This window comes from Metopolophium dirhodum, chromosome 8 (assembly GCF_019925205.1).
Source record: "Metopolophium dirhodum isolate CAU chromosome 8, ASM1992520v1, whole genome shotgun sequence".
In the NCBI taxonomy this organism is placed as follows: Eukaryota; Metazoa; Arthropoda; class Insecta; order Hemiptera; family Aphididae; genus Metopolophium; species Metopolophium dirhodum.
In genome coordinates, this window is record NC_083567.1 from 20,258,433 (window position 1) to 20,278,554 (window position 20,122).

At 28.2% G+C, this 20,122-nt stretch overlaps 1 protein-coding gene across 1 annotated transcript in view; it reads left to right on the forward strand.

Moving 5' to 3' along the window:
- Positions 1-20,122, forward strand: part of LOC132951072 (lachesin-like) — a 101,031-nt gene that overhangs the window by 42,279 nt on the left and 38,630 nt on the right. The window contains exons 3-5 of the mRNA XM_061022765.1: positions 10,377-10,486; positions 18,259-18,444; positions 19,390-19,582. Coding sequence (XP_060878748.1) covers positions 10,377-10,486; positions 18,259-18,444; positions 19,390-19,582 — 489 coding nt within the window. The remainder of the gene's footprint in view (positions 1-10,376; positions 10,487-18,258; positions 18,445-19,389; positions 19,583-20,122) is intronic.

Here is a 20,122-nt window from a genome sequence, read left to right on the forward strand (position 1 = left end):
AACCAACCAGCGAAAACAACATTTTTGTACGTTTCGTTTGAAATTAGATGGAGATTGGGAGATGGTGCGAAATGTATCTTATCTGCGAATTTGGTCGTAGAGCATTAAGTAAAAAAACACATTTCTTACCGATGTGTTTCGGAAGGAAACCGCTGTTCCGACGATAACGTTCTCGTTAAAAGTCCGTCTGCGCACAACAGATACGCGTTGTTATGGACTCGGCGGCAACGCAGAACCTTTATTATTATTATTATTAGGTATTATTATTATTATTATTATATTTTTTTTTATCACATTGTGAGATATTATACCGTAGCAATATATTTCTACATTAAAAAAAAAAAATAACCAAATGCAAATTTTGTTTAATATCAGTTTTGCGGTAGACGTTTTGATGTCTAGTATTTATCTTGAAGTCTCTAATATTATGCTTGCGTGAAATATTTCAGTCAGTCTCTCGTTACTATTAATGTTCTCGTTTTACGTATTTTAACAGTCAGAGATTTCGTCTGGTTTATGGCTTGACCGCATGTGTTGGTAGCCGAATATACAAGCAGCCGACACGGGTTCAAAAAAAGTAATAGGGTATGAATAAATAATTAACGACATCGGTTCATTTTAAATTGAATTTATCGTAGTAGGTGTGTAAGATATGTATTTTATAATTACACACAAGCACGCCATTGTTAGATGTTTTTCTACATCATCTGCAGTGAATATAAGAGCCCAGACGTATACACTTATTAGTCACAGCTTCCCGCACGGAGTGGAAACATCCATATTTTATTTATGACAGATTCAGCGTATACAGAATATCATACCATTAATAAGATTTGAACTATTTAAATTAGTATAAAAATCTGTTCAACGCCGTTTGGCTAAAATATGAATGAGAACAAAAAATTTAAAAACGATTACATTGATGCGTTTGGCACAGATACATTTTTATTTCGTTTTATTGTGACTTAAAAACTATTTTTATTTTATTTTTCATATAAAATGGCTTTTTTTTATACTTCACTTGTAGCTAACGACGTAATTGCATTTTTCATTTCGGATTTTTATTTTAGTTTTTTGTTATTTGCTATTGACTTTTTATAACATTCTTTTGTTTTTTCAACAAGTGCGTTACACTCAAAAATTGAAATGTTCACTATGGTGTCAGACTTGGTATAGTGACGAAATTTCATTCGGAATTCGTATTATTGCTTTTTTACGACTTATTTATTATTATCAATTGCCACTTATAGTAGAATTCTTTTCGACTAGACTAAATAATAATATGTTCTGCTTAGTGTTTACTTTTAATGAGTAAAAAAAAAAAAATATATTTTATAGTAACGTTAAAGTTTTGATTACCAATATTCTATGAAATAATAAGTTAATAAATTAACGAAACAGTAGGCATAGTTTAAGTGCAAAATATATGCATTCATTGCTAATCATTTTATAAATTATTATCGTTCATTATGTTAGAGTAAGGGGGTAATAGGTAATCAAAGTTTTTTATACTTCTTTATATTATTATAATTGTAGCATAAAGTTAAATGCACGCAAGAAAATGGATATAATATCGTGTATTCGCTATTTATCCATGCAACTGTAGGTTATAAAAAAAATTATACTGAAACTCGAGTAGTCATAATACGACTTGCTTTATTACATTTTTTAATGCGGACGCAACTTACCTAGTTACCTAGATTAAATAAATTACATTACACAAGTATAGGCAAGTAGTGTGCATCCCACAGGTACAAAAAAAATCAAATAAGTGATAGTCGATACCTACTAATAGTCATAACGGTAAAATATGTTTACCGAGTCACCTACTTTCCAGTTGTTGTAGGTACTCAATATTATATTAAATAGCTTCAGACCCGCCTCGCAGAGATTTGTCGGCATGGGTGTGATTAATGGGCTCGTGTCGTGTTGTAGTGTGCCTATAGTGCTCGATGAAACGGTTGTGACATTGATGTGGCGTGACTTTATATTTTGTATATTATAATAATAATAATATTGTGTATTACGTCAAAACGAGCACTTCTGTCGAGCCGTTGTCGGTGACCGCGGTTGCAGTGACACGGTCACAGTGTTGCGCGAACGTCGTGTAAAATGTGCATTCCGGTCACGAGTGTCGGCGGATAATATTACCGACGGCGGCACAGGTGCGAAATCCTCGAACTGTCTTATTGCAGCAGCCGTCGCCTCGAAAGTGCAGGACGGGTGCTCATAAAATGTAGCCGATGCTATTATACATACGCCGCTACAGCGTACGTCCGCGAGTTAGGTCAGGTCTAAGGGGGTAAAACTTCCAAACCAATGGATTCCATACCAATGATGGTATACCTATATAATGAACTATTGAGATTTCTCGACGTCCCTCAGATCTACAACAACTAGTCTTACTACTATTTTTTTTAAATTTTTTTTCACAAATGACTGCTTTAGCTTCACCAATCAATAGAACGATGTCATTAGCGAACGAAACAAAAATTGAATTACTTAACTTTACTTCCTTGGAATCTTTTAAAAAAGTATGTAAAAGTTTATAAAAATATGTACCTAAATATAATTGTTTGCTTTTAAATGTATTTATATTATTATTATTATTATTACTATCATTTATATTACTATATTAATATTGTAATATTATAATATTACATATTGTACTTGGATCTTATGATCCGTTAAACTTTAAATAGGTAAATAAAAAATATTATTAAAATTGACCCTGTGAAATAGTTTTGTTGATAATTTAATATAATTTGTAGATATACGAATCGTAGTGGTTGGGTAACTGAACCGTTCCGACGGTATACTATCGTTTTATTTTTCATCTAATCTTGTATGCGGATTTGAATTTTATTTCCCTTTGGTCTCTATGATAAATTATTAGGTACACTATAACGTGATATATTTTGTAATTCTATACGGTGTACCTATGGAATTCAAGACCAAAATATGTACCTCGGAAAAAGTGACGATTTACCGATGCAGAGAAATCTATATACAAAGAATATTGTGTTTATTATTATTTTTGTATACATGTTGTAAGCCATGTACCAGTGGTACAATTTATCTATACCATGTATGTTGTATATATATCATGTAGGTATGTACATAAATATAACGCAAAGGTACCTATAGGTACTGTACAATAATATAAATCGTACGTATAACAACCATATTTTATTTTTACTTGCTGTTTTCGTTTCGTATTGCTTAGATCGGTGCATTTTAATATATGCACCTATCTTTCTTCTATTTATTATTATACGAAATACGATACACGTAGTATCATACAAAATTAATAATATTTTATAAAAATTGATTTATCCTTTAACTTTTATATTATTATGATTATGACCTACATAATGAATGTACTATTCTAAAATTAATTCCTTCGATAAGAAAAAAAAATACCTTTAGATAATATTGGTAACTTTTTATACATATTTTCATCTCAAAAAATTTCTATTTCCGCATAATTTTCTAAATATAAAACTACGGTTTTAATTTTTTCCAACATATTGTATCGTAAGAAAACAGCATAATAAGTTAAGAACAATATTCTCTTCCGGTTTGCTATGAAATCAATCCCAGAGATTGTAAGAGGAACTATTTGTAATTTTAATACATTTAATATATATTATAAAATGAAAAGCCTGGGTAACTTTTAACTTATTTTAAAATAAATGTTAGGTTTTATTTTTAGGAACCCTACAGCTTACATCAGTTGTATGCAGTTGAATAAGTTTATTTTTAGTTAATATTATATTGATTATATAATAAATTAAGCTTTTTTGGTATATGTAATACATATTATGTATAGATGGGAATATTAAATATAATAACACATTTATATTAACTTTGTTATATCTTTGAATTAATTTACTTTATTAAATGTTTATTTTCAGTATTATAAAACTCTGTGTTTGATAATCATCAGATATTTAAACCATTATAAACTGTATTTATACCTATTTCTGTTTAATAACATGATACCTAACTATTTAATATTTTCTATTTGGGCTTTGACTAATTTTCACTTTTCTGTTATTTTCATTCCACTAACCAATTGGTTATAATATTCATCATAAAATCTATTTAAAATCTGCAGGTTATAATTTCTTACATATTGGAAAATAAATATTATTCCAAAACAATTTTTGATGTAGGAAACGTTTTTTTTTGTTTATAAAGAGCACTAGAAGTTCAAAAATGATTTGTTTTATATGGAATGATACTAAATTACTAAAAAGGATTGTAAAGCAAAATGTACAAAACAAATTGTGTGGTTTACTGATATTGTTGTGTCATAAATAATTCGAAAGCACTTTCGGAGGCAAAGGATGAAAATTTGAAGGCGGGCCTCTGTGTTGGATTTGCCATATAAACCTCTGAAAGAAAATATAATTTAGTTTATAGTTACAAACACATGATGTTCTCTTCATTCGTGTTTCATTTTAAAAATTCACATTTCTGTGATTGGTGCAATTTGAAAGATTTTTTTTATTCATAGGTTTCCACACGTAGGTACACGACATTTATACGGTTCACGGTTTCAATTATTAAATACATTTAATAAATTATTGTTATAATTTTAATAACTTATTGCAGTTATATAACTATTATACGTACTAACTACCTAGTAACTATAACAATGGGTTATAATCATTAATATTTTTTTTAAATCATGTTTAAAATGAAGATATTTTTACGATGCCTAACCTTTTTTTGGTTTTATATAAAAACGAATTCACATTTTTACCGAGATAAACATTATTTATTTTCTTCTTGAAGCCCCTTAGTTATTTACAAAATGTTACTACTATTTAAAACAAACATTATTTACGAGCATTATGTAATACCTACTTTTACCCACAGGGTGCTATAAAATAAGATGACTCATTTTATTTTCAAATGTATATACTCCAACGAAAATTATAATGTCAATTATTAATAATTTATGTGTTCGGAACATAAAAATAGTTTTAAAAATTATTAGCTTTCACTTTAAGTTTAGGTATTAAAACTTCAGAAGTAATTATTAATTCCTATTGTCGTTAAAGTAAAAAAAAAAAAAAATCATTCACTTGGAAATCTTTAATATATTTCAATAACTATGAGTAACATAATAACATTAATAAATCCTGATCGGAAAAATATAAAAAAGTTAAAATTATTAAATTTGATCGTTGGTTATAATAATATATTATTATGTATTATAAATACAAATTAATATTATATTGTTTTAGATGTATCAATTCATATTTTAATCCTGACAGAAACCATCTCAATAAAAGATATTTCATATATGATTGGACCGATTCATGTGAGTCTCACAAATAAATGTGGTTAGTGGTCCCAAGGGTGACATAAAAAAAAAATTGAACCTGCTGAAATTATCATCTTTGACCCTGTATATATGTTTATACGTATACGTTAACGTTTTTATATTAACTTTATGACAGATTTCATTGAACAAATGAAACGCACGGAAAACATGCCGAGTTATGCTAAATGAAATGTTCAAGTTTACACACTAGGAAACCATATTATATTTGCGGCAGGTATACCGTAAACCATCGGGATTATTGAATTTTTCGTTTTTTATATTTGCGAAACAGTATTTTATATTGGTGGTATGTGAATGTGAGTCTAAAAACTTATCAGTATTATTTTAATAACGCAAAATGGGTTTCCATTGATTATATAATATATACATTTATAAATCTGTTTGAGGTCTTGTAGTAAAACGGCACAACCACAATATTATATTCAAACTTATATTATATGATATACTTGTTTTAAGATGTATTCAAACTAAAGTAAGTTAAAACTCTTGTTTGATATTTGTACTTACCTAGGTATTTAAAATATAATATAAATATAAACGTTTATATATATTTTTACTCTCGACTGTTAAATATGATTTGGTATTTGTTTAAATAGAAAACTATGTATACATAATTTATTATTTGAAACATCGTAGGTATTATATTATATTTGTTTAAATAAATATTGCTTTTTCAAATCTTGGTTTGATATTTTACTGTTATGGACTTAAAGTATATTATTAAGTAAATATAAGGTAGGTAATTAAGTGATACCAAAGTAGAACATTGAATTTACTTTTTACAATAAATATACAATGCTGAATGCAGAGAACATCATTATAAGTGGCTTTTGGTCATAAATATATAAAAACCATATTGAACATTTCTAAATAAAGTATTCACCTGAGACTAAAGGTTTACAGTACCTATATAATATTATTATTCGATAACATTTTTATCATAAATTCGCCGAAAAAAAATAATAACCTTTAATTGATCAAATAATATAAGTGTGTTTTTTCAAATTTAATAATAGATCTTCTATAAACATCGACTTCGAGCTTTTTCAAAAGACTTGCGCATCATTAAATACGGTTTTCCGAAGCAGGCGATATAGGTTTAATGACCATGTTAAGATACAGCATATTATTATATATATTTTTTTTCAGATAGAAATAAATAAAGAACCAGAGTTCGATTACTTTGTTATGTTGTTATGGGCAAGTTGACATGGTTCCATTTAAACCGGGAAATTAGTTGCTATTCGTTCTCTTCCACTCCCCGCCCGTCGCTTTCCGGCCAAAAGTCGTCGCACCGTGTCCAAACGGCACTCTTATATGGTCAAGGTCCGGTGAAGTCCATTAATTTAAGCCCAGCAGGAAATGTCCTGAACAAATAAATCTCGCCAAGACAAAAACCATAATGTTAGCTTATTGTGTCCCCCAGCTAAATCGATATTATACAAGGAGACGCGAGACGGCTATGTATACGGTAGGTATTAAAATATCGCTGCTGGTTGTAGGTAGTGGCTGGTCACATGATAATATATACGCATTCCTGTAGCCATGCTTACTTCCGGACAACAGCTGTATGACTATATTACACCTCACCAACTACCGGAGTCTCGAGCGACCGAAAATTTCCAAATTAATTATAAAAATTAAATGCTTCTCTTGATGGTAAATAAACCGGAAGTGCGTTGCGGCCGACTCGTTAACTGCCGCTACGCTCTAAAACTACAGTGTCAACGGAGAACCTTCAGTTTGACGATATTACCATAACAAAGAGAGAAAAGTTTTCGAAATTCAATCGCAAGCAATTGGCAATCTGTTACCACTTTTTTTTTATTTCTTTATGGATATACATATATATATATAATCAAAAGAAATTCCATTTTAGACGATAAAAAAAAAAGTGTCGATTTGAATGGGAGACCCTCGCGCGTTGGTTATATTAAAATGTATTGTCAGTGGAAAACAGCCTGTTTTGCATAATTGAACGAAGAAAACATAAGTGGTCCACAAACTGTATATTTACTTTTTAGGTGTACAGCAATAATATTATTATAAAGGAACGGTGGGTGGGACAACCCTTTGTCATATAATTTTTATTGAAATTAATATTTAAGAAAAAAAAACGATGACATTAATTCGCCATTAATAACATCGAGGGTGGAGAATAGTCCGTTTGTAATTATTTCAACGGCGGCTGTCCCGTCGACGACGACAATCGGAAACAAGCCATATATATACTATGTACCTAAATCCTCTCGTTTTTGCGTCTCGTTCAAAACCAATTCATAACAATATATCGTTCTCAAAAATAATAGAAATAACCACTTTTACGACGGTCCATTGTCAGACATTTTTGTAAGATCGATTTCACGTCGTTGATGTTAATCGCGAAGGCACCTACCGGGAAAATATTTATTTTGACTTACGATTAAAATATAAAAGTAGCCAGACAACTGTATAATATTATATTCTCTTAGAGCATTGAATATTAGTATATAAAGTTATTCACCATCGGCGATTTGTAACCGATAATATCACCCCTCGACGGTCTTGACGTTTAATTGGATTAGAATTGTAGGTATTATTATGTTTCTAGATTTTTTGATACAACCGAAATCGACGGTGACGTAAAAAAAAAAAGTACCGAAATTAGTCCTCAGTTTACTGCTATCGTTTTATGAAATATCGAATAGTTTAAAATAATTCAATATATTTTGTTCATTCCAATAGCTATTATATTGACTATTGTTTCACGTTGATTACAAATACGTAAGTATATAGGTTTTTTTCTGCTTAATACGTATTTATGTTTCATAATATTATCTTTCGACTTATACGCCATTTGATATTAGATAATATACATTTAAGTTAAATTATTAAATTATAAAATTAATTATCTAAAATAATTTATATAATATTGTAGCTCATTTAAATTTAAATTATTCTGTTACTAGTTTACATAATATTATGTCAACAATTACTCATAGAGATTTTTTTGTTTGGTATTCTGTATATTAACGGCAATGATAATAGGCGCGGTGTTATGTTATTTGAATAGGTATAGATATTTAATACGATTTTTATAAGAATCTAAAATAATATACGCAATTATATAACAATCATATATAATTAATAATTTAAAAATCAACGGAAATTGAAATAAAATAAAATATAATAAATTCTAAGTATATTTATTAATCAAGTTAATTATGCCATTATGTACCAAACAATAAGAGTCGTACAACAATACTACAGGAGTTTACTATATTCTTAATAAACCCGAATAAAATGCATATAAGTATTTGGAGATCATCAACAATTTCATCAAAACTATTAGTTTGTTTACTTTTATCTTTTATTTAAACAGCAATTAAGAGGGTTGTGCGATACCCCTATTTTTATTTCAAAATACCATTGTCGGTAAAATACGGGTGGGCTAATTTCTTTGATATGAATCCCGGAAATATCAAATCAGTAATTTAGTATATATTTTAGAAAAACATTTTTTTTAAACTTGAATTTCATTTGCTGTATAAACGACAGTTCTATGTGAACAAAATTTAAACAATAATAAGAAGTACCTACAAATTATTAGTTGTTCAAAAATATATTTGTGCCATCAAACTAAACATAAAAGTACCAATTTTAATAATTGTCTATTATTACAACAATCGCACATTAATTAAAGCAATATTGACAAATGACCAATCGATCGTGGAGCATTTTATTGTTGTTAATATATTATTATTACATTTCACAAACTGTACTTCTCTAATCTTACTTTAGGTTTTTTTATAGCTACTATAAAATTAATTGAATTGTTAGATAATTTTATCATACGGTATCTATCGTCATAAAATAAATCATAGGTTGTCAATAATTAAATCGTGTTTGAAACGTTGCCAATATTTTTCAAAAAATTGAATACGATTTTGTTAGGAAAACGCCACGAGTATCTACATAATTCACTCTTTGTATAAAATACATAAATTTGCATTTTGCAGGAAATAGTGTATTTTATAATGTTTCAATGTAATATATTATAAATTATGACGTGGATAAAGATTTATTGATTTATAATGCATAATTGATCAGATAATAATATTTTTAGACTTTCAGGGATTTTCTTTACTTAGTTTATAATAATATTATGCAATATCCAATTTTATCAAAAAATTCTTGGATAATATATTATTTTGGAAAAATAAAGTCGTAAATGTATACAAGAAGAATTTGTTATAACATTATATATAATAAATATATTTAATCGAAAGGGGAAATTTCACTTGCTGGTTAGGTTAGGTTAGGTTAGGTTAAGTCTCCCCTATTGTTGGCCCTCCTACTGAAATTTTATTTTAGGTAATATTTTATAAAAATCTAGCTGAGGAACTATATTATTGTAGTAAGTAGAATTAAACTAACAAAATACTACGATTAGTAATAAATGCTTTACAAGTTGATTATAACAATGTCTGTTTATCAAAAAGTCCATGTAATTATTTGCGATAATTTAGAAGTTATGAGATATTTCGTGTTAAAGATTATTTCAATAGTTGAAGCATTGGAAATTATAAGCTTACAGTGGTGTTACTGGTGTTAATTAACTCCAAAAACAAGAGCAAATATTGAAGATAATTTCATAGTCTTTATTTGGTGCAACGCAATTGGAATATGTAGAAAACTTTGAGTTATTTGGCATAAATAAAATATACGTGTTCAAAGTATTTTTACAGAAAATATATGTATATTAATGTACATAGGTACACATATAGTTATTTATAGACATTAAATAATAAGTCATAGTCTAACGCTAAAATAGTTAGCTCTGAATTTCTGATGATCGTCGCATTGTTTTATATTATAGGTAAACATTGAGATTAAAATATTTGTCCTCTTTATCACGAAAATTAGTATTTAAAGCTGAAACATTTGCAAATTAATCATTTGGATGTTTATAATGAATAATATTTTATTGGCTAAAGAAATTATAATATTTTTAACGATACATCATTTATTTCCTCAGGGTGTAATGGATATCAGCCAAAGTTCACCGAACCCATTGGCAACATCACTGTACCAGTCGGCCGAGAAGCTATGTTTACGTGTTACGTTCACAGCTTAGGTGGTTATAGGGTGAGTATTATTTATTTATTTATATGATATTATTATATTCTCATAGGGTACGTAAAAATTATTGTTTTAGGGAATTCTTCAGGTTTTCGTAATTAATTCTAGTGTTGCAAATAACATTATGCAGGGTTGCAAACTCTTAGCTATCTCTTAGATTCATTAAAATGTCTAGTTAGATACTCCTTTAATGTTCTCAAGTTATTCAAAGCGCAATTAATGAATTCCATAAAATACTATGCAATAAATTTCTATTTAGTGTACAATGTACATGACCATTTATTTCTTAAAATCCCTTGATAATCAAATAAAAATATTTACTTCTTCGGTGTTATGAATTCAAAGAGTTTTATCATATAATATAATACTATGAAGAATTGTCTGGAACTGTATCGACTTTGTGTTATTACTTACTCTGCAGTTCAAAGTCATAATAATAATTGTTATGATACAATATACAAATAATGTGTGATGACTACCGTGATTGTCTACGACTGGTGAATCTATAATAACCATTACCTGTATTGAATAAATTTGTTTAGTACTAAAAAGGGGATTATTTATATAGTCTATAGTATTAAATCGACAAATTTAATTTGATGTTATTGCTATTGTTTATTTATAAACATTTAAAACACGTTTTATAATCCAACTTGACCTGTGAACTGCACTGGACCGTGGTTAATGATAATTATTACTTTATATTTACTTCATAGTTCCATTCACAGTATTGTAATGCGAGGGAGTTGAGAGAGTTTATACTAAATTTGCATCAAATGCCAACTAAATAGGTTTATAAACTATTATTTAACGTTGTAAAATCTTAAATTAAAATTACTATTATACTGAGATACTGTGGTCTGTGAGATGTTCAATACATCTAACAACGTTTTTAATTTAAACACATAAACATAGACAATGATTTGTTTACCTACTTACTTAAAGTTTATAAGTTAATTGTTGTGGGAAATATTATCATAACAATCAACTACATAGAATAGTGGTAATCTGCGGTATTATCGACTTCACAGTGGACAACGGTACAGTACAGGAAGTGGAAATATGGACATATTGTAAAAATGATTGCCGATCATACGTGCAAAATAAAGGCAAAAGTAAATAATATAATATGAACAACAACATAGATGGAGTAAATATTTACACTATAAAAGGAAATGTTATCGTACATTACAAGCTGCGTATAATATGAGAATATTTTCCAGAGTTTTTCTCTTAGTAGGGTAACAATTGGCGGAAAAGTGATTTCGCGTGCGACGAAAACACGCAGCAAGCTAGTCAGATAGAGTAGAGGCGGGAGACAGAGTGAGAGAGAGACGTTAAACCAATAATAAAGCGGGACAAGTAACACGTGTATTATAACGGTGGGTCGGAGATATTATTGCGGAGACCAGGTAGTTATTATTATTTCATGGTGGGCCTGTTTTGCATGGCAAACGATTGGAATATCCGGAGACGAAATTCCGTATACTACTGTGCTACTAGCTTCCTTGAATACCAAAATAGCCTCACATGTGCGCTCACGGCGAGGTCGGTGGGTGGCCGGTGTTGTATACGAAAGTGTATAAACCCATTGCGGGGATACGACCGGAAAAGCAATTCGAATGCAACCCGCGAGTGATTTATGACACTTTTATGGCAACCACAGTACAAACGTTTGTTAAATTGATATAAAATGACGCGCTCGATATACGGATAAAACGGATAAGTTTTCAAAGGTTTTGTTGACAATCGGATTTGGTTGTCTTCGAATAAGTAGGAACTCGTTTCCGACAGTACCTTTCTATTCGTTGATGTCCTGTACACCGAGAGCCTCGCGAAATTACTCCTATTGTTTTTAACATCGATAAGCTGGCTACAGTCCTTCGGCAAAATGCATATTATTATTGATTTTAATCATAGATATAGATGGCAGTACAATATGTCTTTAGGGTTCTGACTCTGAAATGAGATAATTTTAATTGGATTAACGCTCTGGGGGCAAAGCCAATTAACTATCAGATATAGAATTCGCGCTCCGCACCACTGTGACTATCGCGTGTCTCGACGTCTAGTACTAGAGAATTCGTCGACAGCACATTACATCTTTATTATTCGAGGGAGATTGCTAAATTAAAAAATAACCAGAGTTGATCGATATATAAATTATAATAATGTTTTTGTCATGTTGATTAGTCATCTAACATAATATTTAACAGTTTTTGCTCGTCGAGAAAAATTCTATTGAATTTTCTCAACATAAACGGCTTAATCGACACTAGTCACTAGGTTATGTGTTTTTGTATTAGTTAATGTATTTATTCCGTTGAGAAATCGGATTAATTTGATTTATGATGTATAATTAGTATTTTAGATTCTGAGCGAAGCGATGAATGTATTGATATTTCACAATGATGTGTGTTTTTTTTTTATTTTTTTTTTTGTTTCTGTCATCACCTTTTAGGTCAGTAAAAGTGCTTGGATTTTCTTCAACAGTAACTTTTCTGATAGGAAAGTGAATCTAGTTGGTATTTTAGGGGGTCAAAAGTAAAAATCTCTCAGTAGTTTTCAAAAGTGACGTGAAAAACAAAAGAAAAATTAAGGAAAAACGGAAATTTTTACGCAAAATCTGTTTTCGAGAAAATCGATTTTGGTTTTTGGTGCAACTGTAAAACAAATGATGAAGGTACATTAAATTTTGATTGAATGTTTAAATAAGAATTTTCTACACACCATAACATTTTCCAAATATTTTGACTCATTTTGAGCTGTTTACGGACATTTTCAGTTTCCATTTTTTTTAGTTTTTTTTTTCTATAAATATCAATAAAATTTTATTTGTGGGTAAAAAAGCATGAAAATATAAGGCTCCTGATATATCGTTCTAATAGCAGTTGAAAAATATTAAAAATGCATAGGTACAATTTTTTTTTATAAGCATTCAAAGTTCAAATGTTGACAAAATTTATCAAATTTATAATTTAATAATTATTTTGTAGTTAAAAATTTATAAAATGTTCAACTTTTATAGCTAAGGATTGAAAATTGAAAACAAGGCTCCACGTAAATAGGTTATATATAAATTACTTTATTCACAATAATATCATCAAATATACTTGGTAATATCATAGGCTGACTGACCGTTTTCGCTCAGAATCGTTTTTCTTATGCAATGAATATCATTGAATTCAAATTTAACACCATCCATTACAGTGACCCACTTGTAACCTACTGTACAGCAGAGTGACATCCACTTACACACCTTTTTTAAAATTGGATTATTAATACAGTACAAAATCCCAAATACTAAGCTATGAATAAGTTTAGATAAAACATGGACATAATTTAAAATGTCACAATCCGAAATTAAATTTTTTATTTTATGTTTTGAGTGGAGAATCGTATTAGTCAACGGTGATTTAATTTATAGTGTTATGCAATTTTTGTGGAAATAATTTTACGGGTAAACAAATAATCCTCAAAAAGTATCATGTTGTACGCCATAGTAAGCAAATTAAGTAGGTATACACCTTAGTAAAATGTCTGCTTCTGTTCAATATCGTTCTAAAAATACAAAAGCTTATAACTGTTGATTTAATTTGACATTTTAAATTTACCCCTACCCTGCACCGTCGGGAGCGTGTCGATTCGAGTGCACATACTGCCATACTTATTCGGAATATGTACTCCGAATATTTATTTAAACATTAAACACAAATCACACAATTTAATATATTTTTTATTGTAAATAATTTATATACAAATGTTTTATTGTTGCTTATGCATTCAGTTCCTTTAATCAAGTAGGTACCTACTTGCTGTAAATGTATAAGTTAGATTTTGTGATTTTGATATTACCATAGGTAGGTTAGGTACTAAAGGTACTTTATTATTTTTAAACTTTTAGTTAGGTTCAGACTATTTGTTTTGCTATATTCATGCTAACAAACGGTTTTCATTATTCATTTTTTATTTGGTTGATACATTTCACGTCTAATTTAAAGATTGGACAAATTATATGAAAAAAAAAAAGTTTTACAAGAAAAGTGTTTTGTCAGAGCGTGTTGAGGGTGGACAATAGGTCATAACCAACAAATGACAGATTGCGTGTTCGTCGTGTATACATCAGTGACCTGAGTATTCAAAAATAATTTTAAAGCATAAATCTCCATTTATTAACAAACGTCAAAAAAATGTAGTACATTTTTAAAAGTACATTGTTTCCAACATAATAAATTCTATACAATATGTATATAATTTAAACACACGTGTAAGTTGTTAGAAAAGTGACTGTGTAATTTGTATTCTAAATTATAATTGGAGCCAAACTTGTTTTTACAATGATGTGTTTGTTTTTTCTTAGTCTATTCTAGATTTTTGATTGAGGAAAATTTTCTTTAATCTAGGTACAACATTGAGAGTAGTTTTCTAGTAGACAATTTGAACTTATTGGTCCTTTGGGAAATCAAAAGTATAAAATATACTTATTATTTCCTATTATTAGTACTTCTCTAAATAATTGGGACAAAATACCAAAAAACAGCGGGAAAATAGGAATATTAGCGTAACACTATTTTTAGATAAAATCGATTTTTTTTTTTACGGTCAAAAACATGAAAATGTAATACATGGCTTCACGACAGTTTTTTTCAAAGCAATGCAAAAATATTCAGAATATTATATTGTCACATTTGATTGTGTTTAAAAATTTAAATTTTGATAAAATTCTAGAAATTTAAAAAATTTCCAAATTATTTTGCTGTTAAAAATTTGTAAGGTTTTCAATTTTTTATACCTAAAGCTTGTTAAATTGAATACGAATTATTAAATAAATATTTAAACTACGTAGGCACAAATTTTTACAGGCACTTATTATTCAACTTTTGACTACATTGGATATTTATTATTAAGCCAGAAAATAACGATTTCAACGAAAATTTCACAAAAGATTATTTGTTAGTTTGCTGTAATTCAAAAAATATTATTCATAGAAATGTGTAACATTTTGGTTTACGTAATACATATAAGAATTTTTTATACAGAATAAAGTATATTTTGTATAAATTAAATGTAATCGACTGTGCTTGGAATCATTTTTCGAATATTATAATGATTTATCATTGAATATAAACTAACACATGGATCACACAATAGCCACTCGAAGTCTACTATATAGCAGAAGCTATTTCACTGCAGGCTTATTCTTATAATCGTATTTCCTTTTTAATAACTTTATAATTCTATAAAATAATGCATCATTTATATTTTACAATAATTTCTTCGAATTTTCTAAACCTTATTATAAAATCCAAAATCGAATTAATCCTTAAATAAGTACTTTGTGAGTTAATTGTAAATGTATGATGATTTAAAACTATAGTTAATAATAATATAAAACACGAACAATGGTGATTGTCCGGTGAAAATATTTATGAAAATTGGAAATAAAATAAGAGGAATAATAATGAATAAATCATTAAATTGCTATGGAATAATATTGTAAACACAGTATTTTTTCAATAACTCTTAGCTTATCACTACACTATAATAGTTTCTTAACGAGTGTTGAAAATATGAATGACCACATATTTTATAGTTAATAGCTAATAGTCAAAATAAGTATGGACACTGGTCAATACAACCACAACTGTTTACTAAAGCATATTATTACATATCACTTTCAACCATTCTCCAAATGATATTGTAAGTCTGCTTAAATGTCCTTTCTACTTTGTCAACCATTTGGTAAACTTTAAGGATTGTTCAAAGCTCTGTTCGACAAAAGACGTGCCGATTGTTCTCAAAGTTTCTCAAAACCGAAGGCTTCACCTTTAGCTACGGAACTTCCATAAGTTTCACTGAATTCTGATGGTTTAGATCTTTGATTTTTATATCTTAGTGCTTGATATTTATTTAAAATTTAACTTGATACTATAGTATTATAATCATATTTTGTTAGGTATAATTTGTTTTATTTTTTTTTTGGTCTCGAGACAATGCGTTTTCTAAGTTTTCACACTTATACATAGATCTATAAATTGGTTCTTATATTAGTTATTGTTGTTGTGAACAATTAAATTGTAAATATTTTTACCATCAATATAATAATTAATATTATAGATAAATCACGAGCAAAGTGATAAATATGTATGTATTGATTTTAAAATGATGGGTTCATGTGTGTTTTTTAAATTGTTTTTTTGTTTGGGTCTATCACTTTTTGGAGCAGTAAAAATGCTTTAATCCTATATTTGAGAATTGTGTCTGTTATAAAATCAGACTATTACATTTGATACTTTTAACGCTTAATTTCCAGTAAGTACTTTATAATAATTGGAAAAAACGGGAAATTTTACGTAAAGCAAGATTTCTACAGAAGAAAGTTTGTTATAATTAACCTAATCTTAAATTTATTCAACAAATATTTACCATCAAATTTTTCGATACTTTTTGTGCTATTTTTCCACATTTGAAATTTTTGATTTTTGAAGATAACATAACAGTTTTAGATATTTTTTTGTTATAGTATAGGGACTTGAAATTTTTCCGTTACTGCTCATATTATTACTGTTATTCAATATTCATTATATACCTACTATGAAATCGCATAGTATTTAGATTGATTTCAAGCTATTTATAGGTACTACGAACTTATTCACACAATTTTACACTACGTCGGTCGGTATCATAACAGATAGTAATATTATACGAAATAAGATTATAACGATTACTATAGAATACAATATTATGCTTTTTGGGAAAATGTTAGTTCGTTAACCTACGACTGTATTTCTAAAAAAAAAAAAAATAAATTACTAACAGCAATATAAATGTATCATAAAGTTTCCTTTCATATATAAAGGTTGGCAGACCATCTCCGCTCAAAAATCGTTTTTAATCGTATACAATGATTTATTTACTCTATCATGTGAAAGGTACACTCTACACCTACAACTATCACAGCAGAGCGTTATTTTTGTCTATGCGTCTTGGATAGGGCATTGCTTGGAATTTTCTTCAAAAAAGGAATATTAGTTAATTTTGTTAAAAAATAACTGAATCTTTTCTCGTTCCTGGTTTAAGGAACTAAATCCTTTCCTCGTTCCTAATTAAAGAACACTTTTAGTTCCTCGATGATTTAAAAATTGTTGTAATATAATTTGTAGTAATCAATTGTTAGGCACCTGGTTGTATAGTTTTCAAAATGTTTAATTTGTTTATTTCATACAATTTAAGGCCGACAAGACCACCGATTGACTTGACTTTTTGTAAACGTTGTCTATACTATCGTTAATAGGTTTAATTATAACTCTAGCTCATTTTTTATTGACAAAATTTGATAAAAAAAAAATTTAAAAATGTTTGCTTTAAAAACTTTAAATTCCTTATACAGTAGAATAAATTGACGAAAAGGGGAACCAATAATATCGTTCATGTTCCTCTAAACGGACGAAATTCCAAAATATTCCTTCACTCGAAAAAGGAGGTATGTGTTCCCGTCGAGTTTCTGAAAATCGAACAAAATCATTGGAACGAGTTCCAAGCACTAACGTAATGTATAGGTTAGGTAACCTACTTCCAAAATCCGAAAATCTATCCAATATTGAAATAATATTGTTGAATCTATTGGTTTCGTAATTTTTACATAATGACTGTAAAGACTATATAATATTGTGGTTGTATTGGCGGACATATTATATAGGAATACATCGTTTGTTAATTTGGAATATTTGATATATTTCAATGCATTATTATCATATTTGTATATTTAATTTTCTTAGGTCGGTTGGGTGAAAGCCGATACAAAAGCCATTCAAGCTATACACGACCATGTGATTACGCACAATGCTAGAGTATCCGTTTCTCATACCGACGATTCAACTTGGAATTTACACATAAAAAATGTGCAAGAAGAAGATCGTGGTCAATATATGTGTCAAATAAATACTGATCCAATGATAAGTCAGGTAATTTGTTTTGAGTACTAATTAGTAGTTACTAGTTACTACTTGTTATAATAATTTATAATAAGGAACTTGAAATGATTTTATCACATACGATGTTAATTTAACATTAAAGCTTTCATTAGTTTTATAAATGATATATATTTTAAAAAAGTAAGTTTAAATTATTAAACATGTTAAATTATTTTTTTATAAATGTTTGTTTAGTTTAATTTGTTTATTGTTTCGTAATAATATAAATAATAATAATAATAATAATAATAATAATATTATCACGAATTTTAATACTTACCATTTAGTATATTATATCACTATATATTATAAAAGGTGTTCGATTTTTTTATGAATGAATTACACATGTACATTTGATTTTTAATTACGTCTTTTAAATATAATTGTACACGACGGAGGTTAATTTTATACATATATGATTGTATATCTTGTTAGCTAGCAGTTTTAAATATTTTGATTATAATTTGTTTTTAAATAAAAGAAATATAATAACTTCCGAATTCTATTATAACTTAAGTTCAATGTAGGGTGATAGAAACAAACTAAATTAACATTCTTTTTACTTATTTTCGAGTTCCACAATAATATTTTCTTGTTGTGTTGAAAGATTTCATTAAAACTGCTAATCTTTACACTTGGTTTATTCACTACTATAGCCAAAGGAGAAAACGATTTGGTATAAAGAATATTATTATTAGCTCTTCTGATAGGTTTGTTTATATTTTTCATTCTTTGTTTACTAATATATCATAAATTGTGAAATAAAATGTAATTTTCGATGAAAGTAGAACTCCAGAGAAAATAATTCCCCACAGACCAATGAACAGGAACGTTATGATGCATAGAATTCCATTATCACGATTGACAGTACAATTTTTCCCCCAAAATTAAAAAAACATAATATCAAAATCGTTAATGTTTATTTTGGTTTATTAGATGGGATACTTGGATGTAGTGATACCACCCGATATAATTTATGAAGACACTTCGGGAGATGTAATGGTACCTGAAGGAGGAACTGTGAAGTTAACATGCAGAGCCAAAGGCTACCCAAAACCACACGTTTTGTGGAGAAGAGAAGATGGACGAGAAATAGTTATCAAAGACGCCAGTAGCACTAAAACTAAAGGTTAGACATTATGTTTTTTTGTTATTTTTAAGTATTTTGTCTATACATTCGATTATTAACATGTCTTCGACATATGGTAAAAAAAATTAAATATGTGATAACCCCCGACATCACTTGTTAAATATTTATATTATAGAATGACATCACTAAACCAAAATACTATGTACTTATTATATCTTGACTACCAATTCTAAATGTTTTATAACTTTAAGCTTTATTTTGTGAACATCACCATTACAAACTAATGATTATAGGTAATGTATAACCACGATATGGTATTTGTAGTTTGATATTAAGTTCATGTTATATTTGATATTATAAAATAAACAATTATTATTATAATTGTTAAAATATATTTAAAAATTAATTTTTGGACATTTGAATAGGTATTTTATTAACACATAATAATTGTAAATTATACATCCCAAGTAAAATTTTCCTCAATTTATAATATCAACTTGTAGGTTATTGTGTTGTGAATATTAAATATATATATATATTATATATTCAATTTTATTAAATAGTATTCGTTGATACATT